Raw genomic sequence first — 17,689 nt, forward strand, 5'->3', positions numbered from 1 at the left:
CAGCCAACAGACACCTCTCCTTGTCACATCCTCCTCTAGATCAATTCGTCCGTTCCCGGCGACTTGAGGGAGCGATGGCTATGTGTGCTCCCCCCAATAGAAGGACTAGAAACAGGCTGTCCTCTAAAGTGGATCGGCTAGCTGCCGATAGGGGCATGATGAAGTCGCCTCTTGGCCCTTCAGCCTGGGCCCGGTGTAGGGGCTGCTAGCGGTCCGCCTGCCCCCCCTTCGGTTGACGCCCCTCCTTCGGTTGGCGCACCTCCTTCGGCTGCCGCACCTCCTTCGGTTGACGCATCTCTGTATGAGGACGCCTTGTCGCTGGTACAGACTCGTCGCCAGGTTTTGCTGGCCCAGTCACCACTAACGGAGGCATGTAGGAGAGTCCTCCGTAGCGTACCAGTCGAGCCAGGGGAGCTGTTTAGGTCAGCTGCCCTGGAGGCACTGGAGCGTGCCGCCCAAGCTAGGCAGACCAGGCAGCAGCTCTCGGGTCTTCGCAGACCTGTGCCCACTCCCAGCAGGCCCAGGGGCCGCTCTAGCAGCCGCACTCAGCCGCCGGATTACAGGGGTGGTCTGCAGAGGTCTTAGCGGCCCACTCAACCGCCTCCCAATGACTTTCGTGCCCCAGGTCGCCCGCCTTCCAGGCGGCCTCGTGCCCCAGAGCCTTACCGGCGCCCCCCAAGAGGTTCCAGGGGCCGGGGGTCTGGGCCCTGAAATCCCGGGGGCGGTCGTCGGCTGCTTTCCCAGCAGCAGCTCAGTTACTGGGCGGTCTGTACTTCCGTCCCTTGGGTGGTTTTCACCTTAACCCAGGGGTACGGACCGCAGCTCCGGCCCCTAGCCTTCGGCTGGGTCTGGCAATCAAGCCAGTAAGACCCTCTGCTTAGCCCAGGGGGTTCTACTCGGCGTACTTTCTCGTGAGCAAGAAAGTCGGCGGATTTCGCCCGATCTTGGACCTCAGAGGAATCAACAGATTCCCGAAGGTGCTGCCATTCTATATGCTGACCACTGCATATGCACAGGTGGAGTGGTTCTCAACCGTGGACTTGAGGGATGCCTAATTCCACATGGGCCGGGCAAGATGGTGCCTTATATTCAGTTCCTCCGGCCCTTGGGCAGACTGGCAGCTGCCTCGGCCGCTGGGCCCTTAGGCCCGCTGTCGTTGCGCCCCATGCAGATGTGGCTGAACAGCCTTCACTTGGACGCCAAGTGGCACAGGCACAGGGAAGTCAGGGTGTCGCAACATTGCCTCCACTCTCTGTCACGCTGGAGGGGCAGGGCCTATCTCCTAGTGGGCGTGCCCATGGGCGTCATCCCATCCCGCCAGGCGACCATCACCATAAGTGCGGTCTGCCCAGGAGAGTGCGCGCCAGGTCAACGTGCTAGAGCTTCGGGCTGTGCAGCTTGCACTCACGCACTTTCTACCTCAACTGGGGGGCAATAATGTGCGTGTTCCTTGGGGACAGCATGTACGTTGTTGCTTAGACAACAGTCCCTTCTAGATAGTGGACGTTCTCACTCCACTCTGAATTTATGTGGCTGCGATTTCTGCCCGACATGTTCGGGTCGACGGCGCCACGGCGGGGTGCCACAGGTCGGTGTCCCTCTTTATGAGAGGGGCTTTATGGCAGCGTCCCCCTAGCATCCCGAGGGCTCCGGCATGGGACCTGCCCCTGCTGCCGGATGCCCTATCATCTCCTCCCTTCGAGCCCCTGGCCCAGGTGGGGCTTAGGTGGCTGCCCACGAAGGCAGCATTTCTGCTTGCCATAGCCTCAGGGAAGCGAGTCGAGGAGTTGCATGTCCTCTCCATAAACAATACATGCCCGAGGTGGGACTCTCAGGCGTTGCCCTTTGGGCAAATGTGGCATTCCTGCCCGGGGTCCTTCCACAAACCCACTTCAATCAGCCTGGCCAGCTGGCACGCTTTGACATTCAGGAGTACGGCACGTCGAAGTTGCTGTGACCTGGGGGTGCCCAAAGGGCATATATCAAGGCTACTGCCTGTATACGGCAGTAGGAGCAACTCTTGATTTTGCCCTGGCGGCACTAAAGGAGGTTATGCCCTCTAACCAGTGGCTGCCCCACTGGGTTGTCGATACCATCTCACAGGCTTACGGGGCCAGTGGCCGCCCCCTGCCATCAGGCTGAGATGCCACTCTACAAGGAGCATCTCAACATCTTGGGCAGCCCTGAGGGTGGTGCCCCTGGAGACCATCTGCGCCGCGGCGTCGTGGGCGTCTTCTGGCACATTCTCCTGTTGTCATCAGGTCAATGTCGCCACTCCCCATTCTTTGGGCGTGGTCCTTTTGCCGAGCTCCGCTGCTTCCAGTGGTGAGCAAGGGCTTGGATTCTTCATGACATTGTTGGTATAAGTCATCCAGTGCTTAAAGCACCGCCTCTGGCGGTCAGTAGGGACGAAATAGAACGATAGTTACGGCTGTAACTATGGTTCTATGAGTCCCGGATGACCGCCAGAGTTCCCTGTCACTCAGAATTCTCGTGTGCTCGCGAGAAGATTCTGGGAACAGATCCGGCTGATATAGCCGGTGTCACGTGGGTCACAGGTGACTTTGTTGTTATTGGTACTCGAGCTGCTCATGCGCGCGATGGACATATCCAGTGCTTAAAGCACCGCCTCTGGCGGTCATCCGGGACTCATAGAACCGTAGTTACAGCCGTAACTATCGTTGGCAAGTATGACACACACACACACACACACACACACACACACACACACACACACACACACACACACACACACACACACACACACACATAATGTTCGTATTTAGTCTCCTGATTTTAAATGGGAATTAAATCATTTGAGTGTTCCCAAAGCACCAGTGTTCGTTCTGCAGTTTGTGTGGGCCTACTGTACTGTTGCACAGTTTTTGGAAGATTCATAGCTAACCACACTGAAGATTATGGATTATCTCATATTTTTAAGCCTCAAAATGTCCTCCCCCCCCCCCCCCCCCACCCTCTAACATCACCAGATAATTTAAGGGGTCATTTCTCTAAAAATATTTTCCACCAGCCGCCACTGAACACAGGATTTAATTCTGCGTGGACAGAGTTATCTGCTTTCACAGCAAACGATGCTGGCTTACCGGTATGTTTGATATGTAGAGAGAAGTTGTCAAAGGTGCTGCAGCCTTTACGTATCGAGGAACAACACGGGAGAGGAAGACAGCTGACGATCTTCAGTCATAATTCAATCAGTTAAAGGTGGGGTAGGTAATTTTGTAGAAACCAGCTCGAGTGCGCTAGAATTTGAAAATACACAACCGGAGAAAATCTGCCACTTCCTTACAGAGCCCCTCTTCCAACACACACGAACGCGCACATGACCAATAAGGGTACGAGATAAGTTTGTGCACAGATGGAAGGCTGACAGGCAGGTAGGCCATCCAGTTACTTTAGCCGGGCCGGCTCAGATGATTGGTCGTGCTTTTTACAGTACTACGGATTCCACAGATGAAATTTGTTATGTATTTGTTGTCAAAGCACTTTAGACATTCATTGCTATCGGGATGTTAAGAGCATTCCATGGAATATGACACAAAGTGTTTCTGAAGTGAATTACCTACCCCACCTTTAACTCGTTTTAGGGTGCAGCTATATGTTTTATATATTTCAAAGTGGGTCAATTTTAATTGTATTTATTTTCTTCAAATGCGCAGAGGACTCCCCAAGTGCTGTGTTTAATTTATTTTGCCTGTGTATAGATTTGTTGAATTCTTCTTATAAGAGTTCTTTGTTTGTTATTAGAGGTTAACAGTTTTCTATAATGTAATAAATAATAAATGCAAAAAAACTGTAGTTTTTGTCTATGATATAACAATAAATACAACTTTATAAGCTATCAAATATGTTTTGCGGCTCCAGACAAAAACAAGTGTTGGAAAAGGGGGCAAAATGGCTCTTTTGGTCAAAAAGGTTGCAGACCGCTGTGTTAGGCTTAGGGTAAGATATAGAGTATGAACATGTTTTTATGAACCCCACAGCTTCTGGTCTTCCAAGACCAGACCGGACAAAAAGACATGCTGCAGGCACGAACCATGCTACCAATAGAAATACATTGCTTTTAAAATCGTTCTGTGTGACACGAAAAAAAAAGGGGAAAATCGTGTTGGTGAACACGAAGCAATAGATTAAATGAATTTTGTGACTATAACACGAAATGCTGTGAGACTGGGTTGTGTGTTAACTGTAAAGGAATATTTTAGTCTGATGCTTAGCTGACCTGAGAAACTTCACATGAGTGACTACTCTTTCTCTGTGTGGGGGGAAGGGTTTACTGCCCGCTCAGACAGAGTTTCTTTGTCTGTTCATCTGTAATCGATTGGGGTAAAGGCCCGCGTTTCTGGGCTCCGCCCCTTCTCAGAGACCAGGTTCGAGCGCTTCCGTCTTTGTGTGGGCAGAGTTAATTTTGGCAGCTTGCATTGAACAGTGCGAGTTGCTTTGTTAATCCTCCGGCCGTTTGTCTCTCAATAAATATCAGTGTATTGACAGGCGAATCCAGTTTCCCTCATTTCATGATTGGCTCAACATTGCTGCAAAGAAGTTTTTACTTCACATTAACCACAGACCTTATTTCAGGATAACAACATGTTCCAAAGAAAGGTTGACTTTAAGACGCTAAAATGCTAACTCATATCCAGGTTTGAGGACTCACTCCTGCAGCTCTCTAGGGTGCAGCCTGTAAACATAAATCATACCTGCAAGAGACAGTAGGCGAAGACTCCTCATCCCAAACAAATGCTGCAGACCGAAATCTTGCACCTACACACACACACACACACACACACACACACACACACACACACACACACACACACACACACACACACACACACACACACACACACACACACACACACACACACACACACACACATTCCAGTTAAAGAGCACCATATGAGAACCCCAACTGTTTGTTTGACAACTTAAGAGGCAAAAACCAACGTATAACTTTGATATTAGTTAATCATTAATACTTTGAAGATTTATTGCAACAAATATGTGCATGTTGTAAAATCATTTTGCAGAATCTTGTGGAGTCATAGTGATCATTATGATATCATGTGTGTTACCTGACAGCACCAGCGTAGATAGAGGCTCCTTAATGACGACATGGTGGACAGGTAGCCCAGCCCGGTGTCTGTGATCCGCACACACCTGAAAGTACACACAATACACATGTCCTTATTGATTGATGAAATGAGAGACATAACACACACACACACACACACACACACACACACACACACACACACACACACACACACTATTTTAACAGACTGCATGTGCTCCAATTTGCAATTTTTGCTAACTTATACAGCATGTAAATATCAACGTACTCCACTCAGGGCCATGTTCATTATCTACTGTACACCGCCTCACTAAGGAGACACATCTTATTTTCTTACACTTTTAAATGTTTTGCAACTTCCATAACTAGTCTTCTCTCAGATGAGTGAAACACTTTTGCCTGGTGTGTTCTTGAACAGGATTTGCGTTGGTCTTGTTCTAAAGTTGGTCCTGACCAGAGATGGGGTCGTTACTAAAAAAAAGTAATATATTACATATTACATATTACTTTTAAAAAAAAGTAATATATTACACTACTTCGTTACTCTCTACATAAAGTAACTCGTTACTTTATTCGCTACTTTACTCGTTACTTTACTCGCAGGGCCGGCCCGCCCCTCCCTACAGGCAGATCACGCAGACTGCGGTGCACCTACAGTGTGCGCGCCACAGTTTTGCCTCTGCGAGACTCCACTTGCACCCCCAATTACTATTGCATTAAGGAAGACATAACACAAGTCTTTCTTTTTATATGCTCTAAAATAGGCTACCAGCCTACCACAACAAGCTAACAGTCTGTGAAACGTCAAGACACTAATTAATGAAACCAGTTCAAGACGAATTATTCTTATCATTCTTTATGAGGGAGGTAACGGTAAGGTATCTAATTACTTATGTATTTAGTATTCCATAACTTAGTGACAGAGATGGTCAAACTAAAGTGGTAGAGACAGAATTCCTACAATGAAGCGGGACATTGAACTGTTCACCCGTGAGAGGGCGATCAACAAAAGAGAGCGAGCGGCCCCGTTGAGGGAGTTTACGATGAAAAGACTCAGCCATGTTTATGCAGCACTGCACGTGGAGATGTGGTCTTGCAAGTCGCGCAGATTACATAGGCCTACATGTATATAAACCATAGACTGTAAACCTGCGGCGGAAACCCCTCTAGTCTGTCAGTGAGTGTGATTATTTTATAAAAGTAACGAAGTAACGCGTGTCTGGGCAATGTTAGTAACTGTAGTGTGATTACTGAATTATAAAAGTAACGCGTTACACTACTCCGTTACCAGCAACAGTGTTATTATTACAGTGACGCGTTACACCCAACTCTGGTCCTGACAACAGCCCTGCATGAACTTTGAAGGCTCACCCTGCTTAATGCAGCTCCAAATATATAGATTCACTGGCTCTAAAGTCGTCAAATATCCAAACTTGATGCAAGTGCAGAATGCTCTGAATATATTATGGCTTACTTTCATCAAATACTATTTTCACCAGAAACCTTCTTACTCTAAGTCATTGCCTTTTATTAGAGAGTTACCCCTGTTTTAAAGTCTTCTATTCGAGACTTTTACAGTTTGTGGCTTCTCACAGCATTCTACACTAATAGCATTTAGAGTTACAGTTTTAGAATGTAAAGTTACAAGTGCAGAGTTTAAGCTTCGTCTTTCCGGACAGAGGTTTGTTGTCCCAAAGTGTAGAACAAAGCGGTATACAAACAGCTGTATTCTGGCAGCTATCGCACTAATGAACAAGTTGTAGCAGAGTCACACAGATGCCTATTTATTGATTTACTTCCTTGGAATGTTGATGTTTGTACTAGTGGTTTTTAATGTGATGGAGCAGGGTGTTCTTTTTTAGAGATGTGTCTGTTGTTTGTGTTGTTTTAGAATGTGTGTCACAATGGATCCTTTTTCTTTTATCTGTAAACCAAATCTACCTATGGGTGCAAATAACTAACCCAAACCTGAGCCTATGAAATGTCCCTGTCAGTCTGCTCACAGAGAGCCCCAGCAGCACACTGACCTGTCCAGCACCAGCTCCTCCAGCTTGTGCAGGTCACAGGCGATGTACTCCAGGGCCATGTCGGTGATGCGGGGGCACCAGGACAGGTCCAGGCTGCGGAGCTTCCTCAGGTTCTCGGCCACCAGCTCCACGCCGTCGTCTGTGATTTTGGAGCAGCCGGACAGGCTGAGGGCTGTCAGGTTGGGCAGGCTGTGCACCATGTTCACCACCCCGTGGTTGGTGATCTCCCAGCAGGAGTGGAGCCGCAGGGTGTGGGTGGTGTAGCCCTGCAGGCGGAGGTTAGTTTAGTTCAAATAAAGCTCATTGAAGGCAATATGGAGCAGCTTCATTATGACCCATCACATGCCTCTAAGTGTAAATCCAGTGGAGTAAAGTGACTAAGTACATATACTCAAGTATATATACTTCAGGTTAAATAATTGTACTTTTCACATTATTGTACTTTATACCTTTACTACACTTCATTTTGTAGAAAATGTTGTTCTTTTTACTCACTTCATTTTTTATATGTAGGCTACTAGAGTATTGCTATATAATATACGTATATATAAATTGTATAAAGTAATTCAAATAAACCCAGATTTACCAGGTGCAACATAAATCAATAATTATAATACAATCATTTAAAAAGTATGGTGATCTAATGATCTATGGCGCATTCTGCAGAAAAAGTACTTTTGCTTTTGATACTTAAAGTATCATTTGATGCTACTAATACTTTTATTAGCATCAAATTATACTTTTAATACCTTTACTTTTACTTAAGTAACATTTTGAATAGTGGACTTTTACTTGTCACTGAGTATTTTTACACTGTAGTATTGCTTCTTGTGCGTACATCTGAGTACTTCTTCCACCTCTGTGTAGTTCCACACTGGACAAAAATCCAACTGCTTTTGGTGGAGGCCGCCATGGCAATGCTAACTCTCAGGTACGAGTTAGTGTGACTGCAACATCACCAGTTCCTCTCCCAGTGGGTTAGCTAGGATCATTATTCAGTGGTGGAAAAAGTATTCAGATTCTTTACTTGACTAAAAGTACTAATACCACACCTGAAAAATACTAAATGTAAGTAAAAGTACTGCATGGAGAATAGTACTTAAGTAAAAGTATTTAAGTAAAGTACTGGGAGTAAAGGTTCTTATTGCAGAAACATTTAAAAATAATAATATTTGAAAGCAAAAGCAGCAAATCTATACATTGAACTGTGAAATATTTTTGAACAAAAAACATCTTAGCAAAATTGCTGCCAATTAATGTTCAGTTCCCCACTCATGGTTTTAGTTGCTTAAATATAATGTTGGATGGTTTAATCTTTACCAATAGTTTCTCCCTAAGTAATGCATGTCAAACTCAGAATTTCTAAAGTAACTAGTAACTAAATCTGTAAATGAAATGTAGTGGAATAACAGTGCAGCTTTTGCTTCCAAATGAGGTGGAGTAGAAGTATAAAGTAGTATAAAATGAAAATACTCGGTTGAAGTTAAAGTACTTAAGTACAGTACTTGAGTAAATGTATTTAGTTACTTTCCATCACTGTAATTGTGATAGCTAATGGGTGGATGTTTGGATAGATATAGTTATTCATCTTTAAAACAGATCCCTTGATCCACACAGGTCTCTGTGAGTGGATGTGGTCAGTAGCTCTCTCTACCTGCTTGGCGGTGAAGTAGGCCATGGCGGTGTCGGTCACATGGTAGGCCTGCAGGCTGAGCTCGGACAGGTTGGGCAGCAGCTGAGAGATGGCAGCGATGGCGTCGTCCGCCACGTTGATGCAGTCGCTGACGCTAAGCGAGGTGAGGCGGGCGTTCAGGCTGGACCACAGCCCGGCCTCCGTGAAGTCGTTACAGCCCGACAGCTCCAGGTGCATCAGGCCCTGCATCTGCTCCAACATCACCTGGACACAAGATCAAATACTCAGTGACGGAGCTGCTGGCGGGAGAGAGACGGTACCTGACCAATCAGAGAAGCTGCAGAGGTCTGGGTTTTAGTCAGGGGGGAAATAGATGTCTTCCAATGGTAGGGTCAGGCGTTACCTCTGTTATCTAGCTTCTACCACTCTGTCCAATTATCCAGAGTCAGCACATCTTTGTAAAGAAAGATTTGGTTAAGCTTTAACTTTGAAATATAAAGAGGAAATGTTAAATGTATGGTCGTTTAACATCAATTGCAAACAATGTACTAAATAGATGAATGAGACAGTGATGGATGTGAGAGCTGTGAGTGTGACAGGACTCAGTCATTATACTGATACAGAGCCAGGGAAGTGCATTGTTCTCAATGTAACATGTGAGCTGTTCTAGTACAGTGTGTTTTGGTAACAGAACATGTTGCATCTGAACACACAATGATGTATTCGTCTAATGTCATCATCTTTGAGATCTTTCTGTCATTTATTATCAAATGACCCTTGGTCAGAAAGCATCACACAGTCAGCTCTGGCCTGTGTCTGGCCAGACTCACAAACTGCTGGAATAACATTTTCATTATTTGCAATAAACAGTTTTTGTAAAAAGAAGCTGGATTAAATAACATTTGTATTTAAACACTTTGAGTATACTCTCTGAGCATGGACACCTATTCTACAATACTATCAAACTAAAGCCTACATTTATTTTAGAATACTATTTTTATTTTGCTTTAATTCTTCACAAATTGAATTCTCCAGTTTAAGACGCAACAAAACGGTAGTGCACAAGCTGAACCCTGCAAAAGGGAAGTCCATATATACTGTAGATCATGCAGCTTTCACCATGGCAACCATCCACTCATCCCAGAATAGCAGCCTAGCCTAGCAGGTATGAAGGGCCATCTGAGAAACACTATCAAGCCTCTGTGTTTCCAGCAATGGAATATGAAAGCATTCATTCAGAGACTATTAGAACAAAGCTGAACCAAAACTCTGACTGACTGAATGTCTTCCTCGGACCCCCCCACTAGTGAAGACCTGACCTGGAGATCAGTTCATATTGTGTTGAAATAACCTATTGAATTGTATCTTTTTGGCTCATAAGGAACATTTTCAACAGCTGTGAGTCCATTATTAAAACAATCTCTCACGGTTTGTGTTCACACTAACACTTTTCAAATCAAATAGTGATTTCTTCTTCTCTTGCAATACATGTATATCTTGGCTCGGTGACACTCAAAACAATATATTAGGCCTATACTGAAAAAACTGAAAGGTTGAATTTAATGAAATGTATTATGTAAGCAGATTTCCCATAACTATATTAGGTTAGTTGAAAGCAATAATATTAAGTTGAAATACAAATGATCAGGTTCAACGTATTAGTATTGCTTCCAAACTAATACAGTTATGTGAAATCTGTTGACATAATACACTTCATTGAAATCAACGTTTCAGTTTTGTTTGTAAGAAGAAACCGAGGCTTGTTTAGAAAGTGAAAGATAATGGACACAAACAAAGTAATAAAGTATGGAGCATGAGTGAGGAATTGTCTGTGTGAACAAGTGAAGCTAGGGCAGCAGAGAGACATGATGGAAGAACTGCCAGAGCACTATCTGTTACCAACTGCAGTATGGGTTCACTAAACAGATGTGTTCTTTCAGAGCAATAATAAGCTGGTACCTGTCACGGCTGTCATTGCTCTCATGTTACTGTTTGTACAGCGTAAGAGTCTTCTTTAAAAGTGCCTTTTTCTGCAGTCAAGTCTTAGTGGTCATCTCACCTCTCTGTGAGCCTTTGTACCATAGCACTGAGAGAGGTAGGTGAGTTGACTTAAGGTTATTGTTGTTGATTCCAACAGATGGCCTATTATCTATGTATGGTGTAGGTACTCTCACTTATGTTCTGCTCAATGTCTGTTTAAACATTTGTTTAACACATTTTCAAACATCAGACCCGATAGAGTAAATAGAAATTATACAACATTTTCAACCAGGGCTGCTGCTGTTGCTATTTATATATAGTCTATGCTGAGGCCTCACAGAACAACTGAAATGTTGACTTTAATTAAATGTATAATATCAACAGATTTCACATAACTGTATTAGGTTAGTTCAAAGTAATACTATTAAGTTGAACTTAATATTTTGTATTTAAACTTCATAGTATTGCTTTCAACTAACCTAACAGTTACGTGAAATCTCTTGACATACATACATATATACTCTTTATATACAGATATACATAATACATTTAATTCAAGTTTCAGTTTCTCCAGTGCATGTTCCTGAGACTGCAAGAGGGAATAACATCCCAGGCACTTTAAACTACCCACAATGCAATTAGAATGATGTCTAAGATCAGGATAATTCTCATGCATTAACCTCTTCCTGTCCGGACTCACCTCCAGCCCTGCGTCGGTGATGGTGGACCTCTTCAGGCTGACGGAGCGGACCCCCTTCTTGGACAGCGGGTAGTTGTCGATGAACTCACAAATGTCCAGGTCTGAGACGCCCACCAGGCAGAAAGACTGGAAGCCCCGCAGAGCGAAGGCCTGCAGGCTGACGAACTCCTTCTCCCCACTGGGTAGTAGGGTGTACAGCTCCTTGGCGTGCAGGATCGGGGTCACCCCGTCCCAGAACTTTGGCTGGTACAGCACCTTGCGCCATGTCTTGCAGACCTGCGCCAGCACGCACTTCTCGGCCGTGGTGAAGTACCAGAGCAGCCGGTTCAGCAGCTTCTCGTCCAGCACCAGCTGGCGCTCCAGCAGCAGGGGCTTGGGGAGGGTGAGGGGGGGCAGCTGACGGAGGGACGGCTTCAGGCCCACCAGAGGCTTCCCGGGCTCCATGTCCAGCAGAGAGGAGGCTGGGTGGGGCAGGCCGGGGCCGTCCAGGTGGTGGTGGTGGTGGTAGGGCAGGGAGGAGGGCGGGGGGGGCAGGATGGAGGGTACCGAGGAGGACTGGCACAGGCGGTTCTTGGCGGCGGGGGTCCCTTTGGTGATGCTGGCACTGCCCAGGCCGTTGGGCTGGCTGGGGGGGAGCTTCACCATGCCGTTACGAGTCACACAGGGAGACTTCAGCTCGCTGGGGGAGGACATGTTCAACATCGGGAACCTGGGGGGGAGAGGAGAGGGCTGTTACACACTGAGAACATCTGGACCAGGACTTATTAAGAGGAGGGGGGGTGCTTTGGCACTATGACAACACTAATAATATACAACCTAACATGTAGCTTCCTATCAATGACATCGCAGAGAGGCTCTGGGATTCATCCAATCAGATGTGCCCTTCTATAATGTAACCAATAATGAGGAGCCAGCATTACTCCCTGTTCTTATGTGTGTGAAGAATACACATGTTGTAACTGTGGTGCACAACTGATCTAAAAACAGCTGGCTTACATTATTTTGTAACGTTATCAGTTTAGCAAAATGCTGTTACTCATTCTGATCATGTGTTCAATGTGAAGCTGTTGTTTCCATTCATAACACACGGAGGCTGTGGCGCATTGGTTAGAGCCTTGGTGTTGGGGTCATGGGGTCACTGGTTCAAACCCCACTGCACTCAGCATGTCGTTGTGTCCCTGAGACACTCCAAAGTGCTCCTGTGGGCATTGCCAGTATTGAGTAAGAAAGTTGCTTTGGATGAAAGCGTCTAACAAGTGACATGTGATGTAATAACAGTTCAAAGGGGTCTAGATGTTGAGTTCTTCAAATATAACTTTTTGTGTATGATTATTTGATCCACCCTTTTTCTATTGTTGACTTTAGTGCAATAGAAAGAATCATACGATTCTTATGTTACCCAAGTTGTAGTCTAGTAGAAATAGGTATCTCTAGGCAAAATGAAGAGATTTTTCTGCTTTGTCTGATAATAGAATGTCATTTTTTAAATTGTATTTGACCTTGTACGGTTATGGTCAAATGAAATGATGTTCTTATATATAAGCTAATTCTTGCCATATTATATACCCAGAGAACTCTTACTTTATATTGGTTGTTACCCATCCTCCTGTTACACTGCAATAGTCCAGGAATGCACTCCAGCTGTTTGCTTTGTTCTGCTCTGTCATGGTTTTGCTTTATTCAATAATGGACTAAGCTACAACTGCATTTCGACTGCCCTGTGTTGCACACTGACAAAACCTTCAGTTCCCTATTGCAACACAGTTTGCTAATAACTATTTTTTGGAAGCATCTGGAAGATTTTATACCTGGATCCATATTTGAATATACATTTACATGATCATTTTTATCATTTGGATTGTCAGTGTTGTAATTTTATTATCTTTGAATCTGTACACACCACAATGATTGCATGTCTGTTGCTCTCCCTGAGGTTTCTTAGGGTCTCTGCAAGGGTCTGTCACATACTATACACACCTTAAAGCCCCCTGAGAACATGTGTGATACTGAGCTATATCAATCAAATGTGATTAGTTGTTAAATGAAAGATAAACACACATAAAAGGATTCGGGCCCCATGTGAATTATTTTTGGAGACTTGACCAAAAGTTATTCTGAATTTAAACTTTCGATCGTTTTTTAAACTTTCTCTACTTCAGATCTAGAAGAAGAACTATTCACACCTGGCCCTAATCCTCTTCTGTACAGTTCAGACTTTGTCATGTTTTTATATTTCCCTAAACCTCAGTTTGAAGCCCCAGTTTGCAGTCGGTGAGAACACATGCCGTGTCTGTCCTCAGCTTGCTGTGTGAATGGAGGGCTTCTCTTTTGTTGTATGTGAGTGAAGCACATCATGGTGTAACTGAATGGCGTGGCCTCATGGAGTGTTCGCTGTGATCTCTGTATCACCAGCCGTCACAGACTCACTCTTATGTAACATGCTGACTACAGGGCTTCACACACAACAGCCTCTCTCTGTCCCTCTCTGCTCACACCACAAAGTGCACTCAGAACACACGCTGCTACATCCTTTTACACATATGGACAGTGTGTACAATATATGCAGATGTAAGATATTAAAAGCCCTGTTCGATGTGAAGGCATCCGTTAGCATTTCACATTTGATCACTTCCAAGTATTTGTTGTCGGCCCCTAAGCAGATGGAGCCTTGCTCTGCCTCGCTGTAGCATCACTGAGGCTCATCCATTACATCATGTAACAATGATATAATAAAGTAGACCGGCTACATGTTTGAGAGTAAAGTAACCCACCGGGGACAGATGAAGAGAAGACTGACTCAGATGTCACACGCAGGTTAAATACGATGCTGCAAATTCATTCTGAGCTAATGATTCACAGCTAAATCTATATTTACCATTCCTCCGTCTGTTATGTCATGTGGCTGCTGTGTCTCTGTGAGGGGGGGGTGCTGAAGTATCTGCAAGCTCTGCTGCATCTGATCCACCAGCAGCACCAACAGGAGACCTGGCTCTTCACAATAAAACCCTATCAGCACATATGTAACAGTCCACACTGAAAAATACACACTTAGAATGTTTCCATACGATATGCTGCTATAATAACTATGAAAAGTTTACTACTAAGATATGAGGGAGGCTGTTATGTGTCAGGTGGTCTGCTTTCTGCTCCATTTCTGAGCTGGGAGAAAAACTGCTATTATTTTGTCTGATATTGCAATTCACAACTTTGAAGTGATTGATCCTTTCCGCATCATAACTGTCATCATCATTGCAAACTATTGTATATTAACATGATCACGTGTGATCATTAAGAGGATCTGTATCCAACAAATATGTTTCGTCAAGGCCGGGATATCTCTGCTGCTCCACAGTACATTCAAAATGGTATTTGAACACATAGTTAGCAAATATTACCAAACAAATACTGTGCTTTGTGTAATTTGAATATTGCAGGAGTCCTTTGGGATTTATATTTTTGTTTTGTTTAGCTCGACTGAGCAGCCCAAACCATGATGAAGATTAGGATCTGCTTTGAAAGACTTTTTGTTTGTGGCCCATCTCAGATCTCATTTATCTTTAGCTTTATTTCTCTTTGTTGTTTTTGGTAATAAAAACTGTTTAACCTCTTTGTCAGTAACACTCTTCCATAAACACTAAAGTGTTTTTTTGAGAGACTGTTTTTAATAAATTCTTTAAGGCTAACGTGTTCAAATAAAGAGAGACACAGTAATAGACTCTTAATGAAAGTGTGTGTTAAGAGGTTCTGACATACATGGTCATTTAGGCCCCATTTACACGGGAACGGAAACGAAAATGAACCTTAGTCGATATCAAAAAAGTCTTCCGTTCACGCAATCGGCTCAATAAACGTGTGCACTCACACGAGACCGCTCGACCCGCTGGAGACACTGTAGTACATATGCCGGGCCTGTAAGTGGCGCTGTACTTCCACCACAAAATACACCAAAAGCAGCGAAGAATACTTCCGAGCATTGTTGCCCTTCTGTTTATGCCCCACGTGGATTTAGCAACATGTAGTTCATGTAGTTCTCCATGTCCACTTGTTGCTGATGGTTGTGGTAGAGGAGCTGTAGATTTTGCACTAACATCTGTAGCATGGTCAGACAGTAGCTACTGACCATGCTACAGCAGTGAGCAGCAGAGGTGGGGAGAGGCGGCGCTATGGCTTCATCGTTATCAGGAAATTATCACAGAGCCGTTAGGCCCCCCACAGCGTTCCGTCCGCAGATCTACCCACCTTGGGACCCGTTATCGTTTGAGGGGTCCGTTTCCGCGGTTCCATTATGGCCTCGTGTGAACGAACGGGCTATACGAAAGAGAAAAGTAGCAGATACAACACGAACCGTCTCAATCTAAACGGGGTCTTAATGTCGCTCGACTCAATGACCAGACCAACAAAGACCATACATTGCATCTTACAGCATGCGTGCTCACAACATAATGTATAAAGTGTTCAAACCACATGAAATGGATTTTCTACAGATCAAGGATTCCAGTACAAAATCATTGAGCAAACTACAAGTCAATACATTCCCGATAAATGCAGGATTCATACAACTGCACCATAATGTACAACTCAGATGTTCATCATGCCAATTATTCAGCGTGTTATCATTGGTATTTCTGATGATGTTTCTGCTATTTGACTATAATGTATGTGCCTTTTTAAATGCATTTTGTGAATTCTCAAATAAATAATAATCAGTTCATTGTTGTTCATTCAAAATCACCATCGGTGCGTTTATTGCACCAATTTTTAAGATGACCTCATCAACACAGACTTACTACAAAAACTGATGTGGGGCAAAGACAACACATTATGTTCAACAGAGTCGGGAGAATCAATCTGGAGTGTAGGACTCAGAGAGCTGCTGGTAGGAGGAACCAACCCTAACCCTTATCCTAACCTTAGGGTTAGGGTTAGCGCTAACACACCAACTACAAGTGACTCTTCAACCCACCCTGTACCCAGAGACCTCCGTCTGACTTGGTGTGGCTCCTCTGCTCTGCACGTCAAAGGGTCACAACCATGACACTGACCCCTGATGGGGGCCAGCAGCGTGTGTGTGTGTGTGTGTGTGTGTATTAATGAGCCGGAAATGTTATATTGCTTTGTATAAGTTCTCTAAATGCAATCCATTTAGTATTCTATGCAGGTAATTCAACTACTACCTGAGTTTCAACAGTCACATTAAAACTGTTACTAAATCAGCCTACTATCACCTAAAGAATATATCTAGGATTAAAAGACTAATGTCACAGCAGGATTTGGAAAAACTTGTCCATGCTTTTATCTTCAGTAGACTCGACTACTGCAATGGTGTCTTCACAGGTCTCACTAAAAAATCTATTAGGAAGCTGCAGCTGATTCAGAACGCCGCTGCTCGAGTCCTCACTAACACTAAGAAAGTGGATCACATCACTCCTGTTCTGAAGTCTTTACACTGGCTTCCTGTGTGTCAAAGAATAGATTTCAAAATACTGCTGCTGGTTTATAAAGCACTGAATGGTTTAGGCCCAAAATACATTTCTGACCTCCTGCTAAATTATGAACCATCCAGATCTCTCAGGTCCTCAGGGACTGGTCAGCTTTCTGTCCCCAGAGTCAGAACTAAACATGGAGAAGCAGCGTTCAGTTATTATGCTCCAAATATCTGGAACAAACTCCCAGAAACCTGCAGGTCCGCTGCAACTCTGACTACTTTTAAATCAAGGCTGAAGACTTTTCTTTTTGTCGCTGCTTTTAATTGAACTGTTAATATCTTAGACTGCACTGTAACTTTTATCCATGTACTTTTTCTTTTAATGTTTAATTTATTATCTTTTCTTTTTAATGACTGATTTTAAATGCCATTTTCTTAATCTCTTTCATTTGTTGTAAAGCACTTTGAATTGCCTTGTGTTGAAAAGTGCTATATAAATAAACTTGCCTTGCCTTGCCTTACTATCAGCTGTCTCCAGTGGTAACTAAGTTCATTAACTCATGTACTGTACTTCAGTATTTGTACTTAGTAGTTTTGAGGAACTTGTACTTTACTTGAGTATTTCCATTTGTTGCTACTTAGTACTTCTACTCCACTACAGTTCAGAGGTACATGGTGTACTTTTCCTCCACTACATGTATTTAATACCTTTAGTTACTTTACAGATGTGGATGAATGATGTGAAATCTAATCAAGTGTTAAATCAGACTTTAGTTCCACCTGGAGTAAATCCACCAGCTACCCTGCAGTATACAAAGTCATTCAAACTAGCTGC

At 44.1% G+C, this 17,689-nt stretch overlaps 1 protein-coding gene across 2 annotated transcripts in view; it reads right to left on the minus strand.

Annotated features, from left to right (window-relative positions):
• fbxl16 (F-box and leucine-rich repeat protein 16) overlaps positions 1-17,689 on the minus strand; it is a 40,781-nt gene that overhangs the window by 11,038 nt on the left and 12,054 nt on the right. For both annotated transcript variants that reach the window (XR_004571111.1, XM_034236813.1), the window contains exons 2-6: positions 11,430-12,138; positions 8,771-9,013; positions 7,117-7,382; positions 5,091-5,175; positions 4,716-4,779 (exon numbers count right to left, since the gene is read on the minus strand). Coding sequence is in view for 1 of the 2 variants with exons in the window: in XM_034236813.1 (XP_034092704.1) it covers positions 4,716-4,779; positions 5,091-5,175; positions 7,117-7,382; positions 8,771-9,013; positions 11,430-12,131 (1,360 nt within the window). In the remaining variant the exon portion in view is untranslated. The remainder of the gene's footprint in view (positions 1-4,715; positions 4,780-5,090; positions 5,176-7,116; positions 7,383-8,770; positions 9,014-11,429; positions 12,139-17,689) is intronic.

This window comes from Gymnodraco acuticeps, unplaced genomic scaffold (assembly GCF_902827175.1).
Source record: "Gymnodraco acuticeps unplaced genomic scaffold, fGymAcu1.1, whole genome shotgun sequence".
NCBI classification, from domain to species: Eukaryota; Metazoa; Chordata; class Actinopteri; order Perciformes; family Bathydraconidae; genus Gymnodraco; species Gymnodraco acuticeps.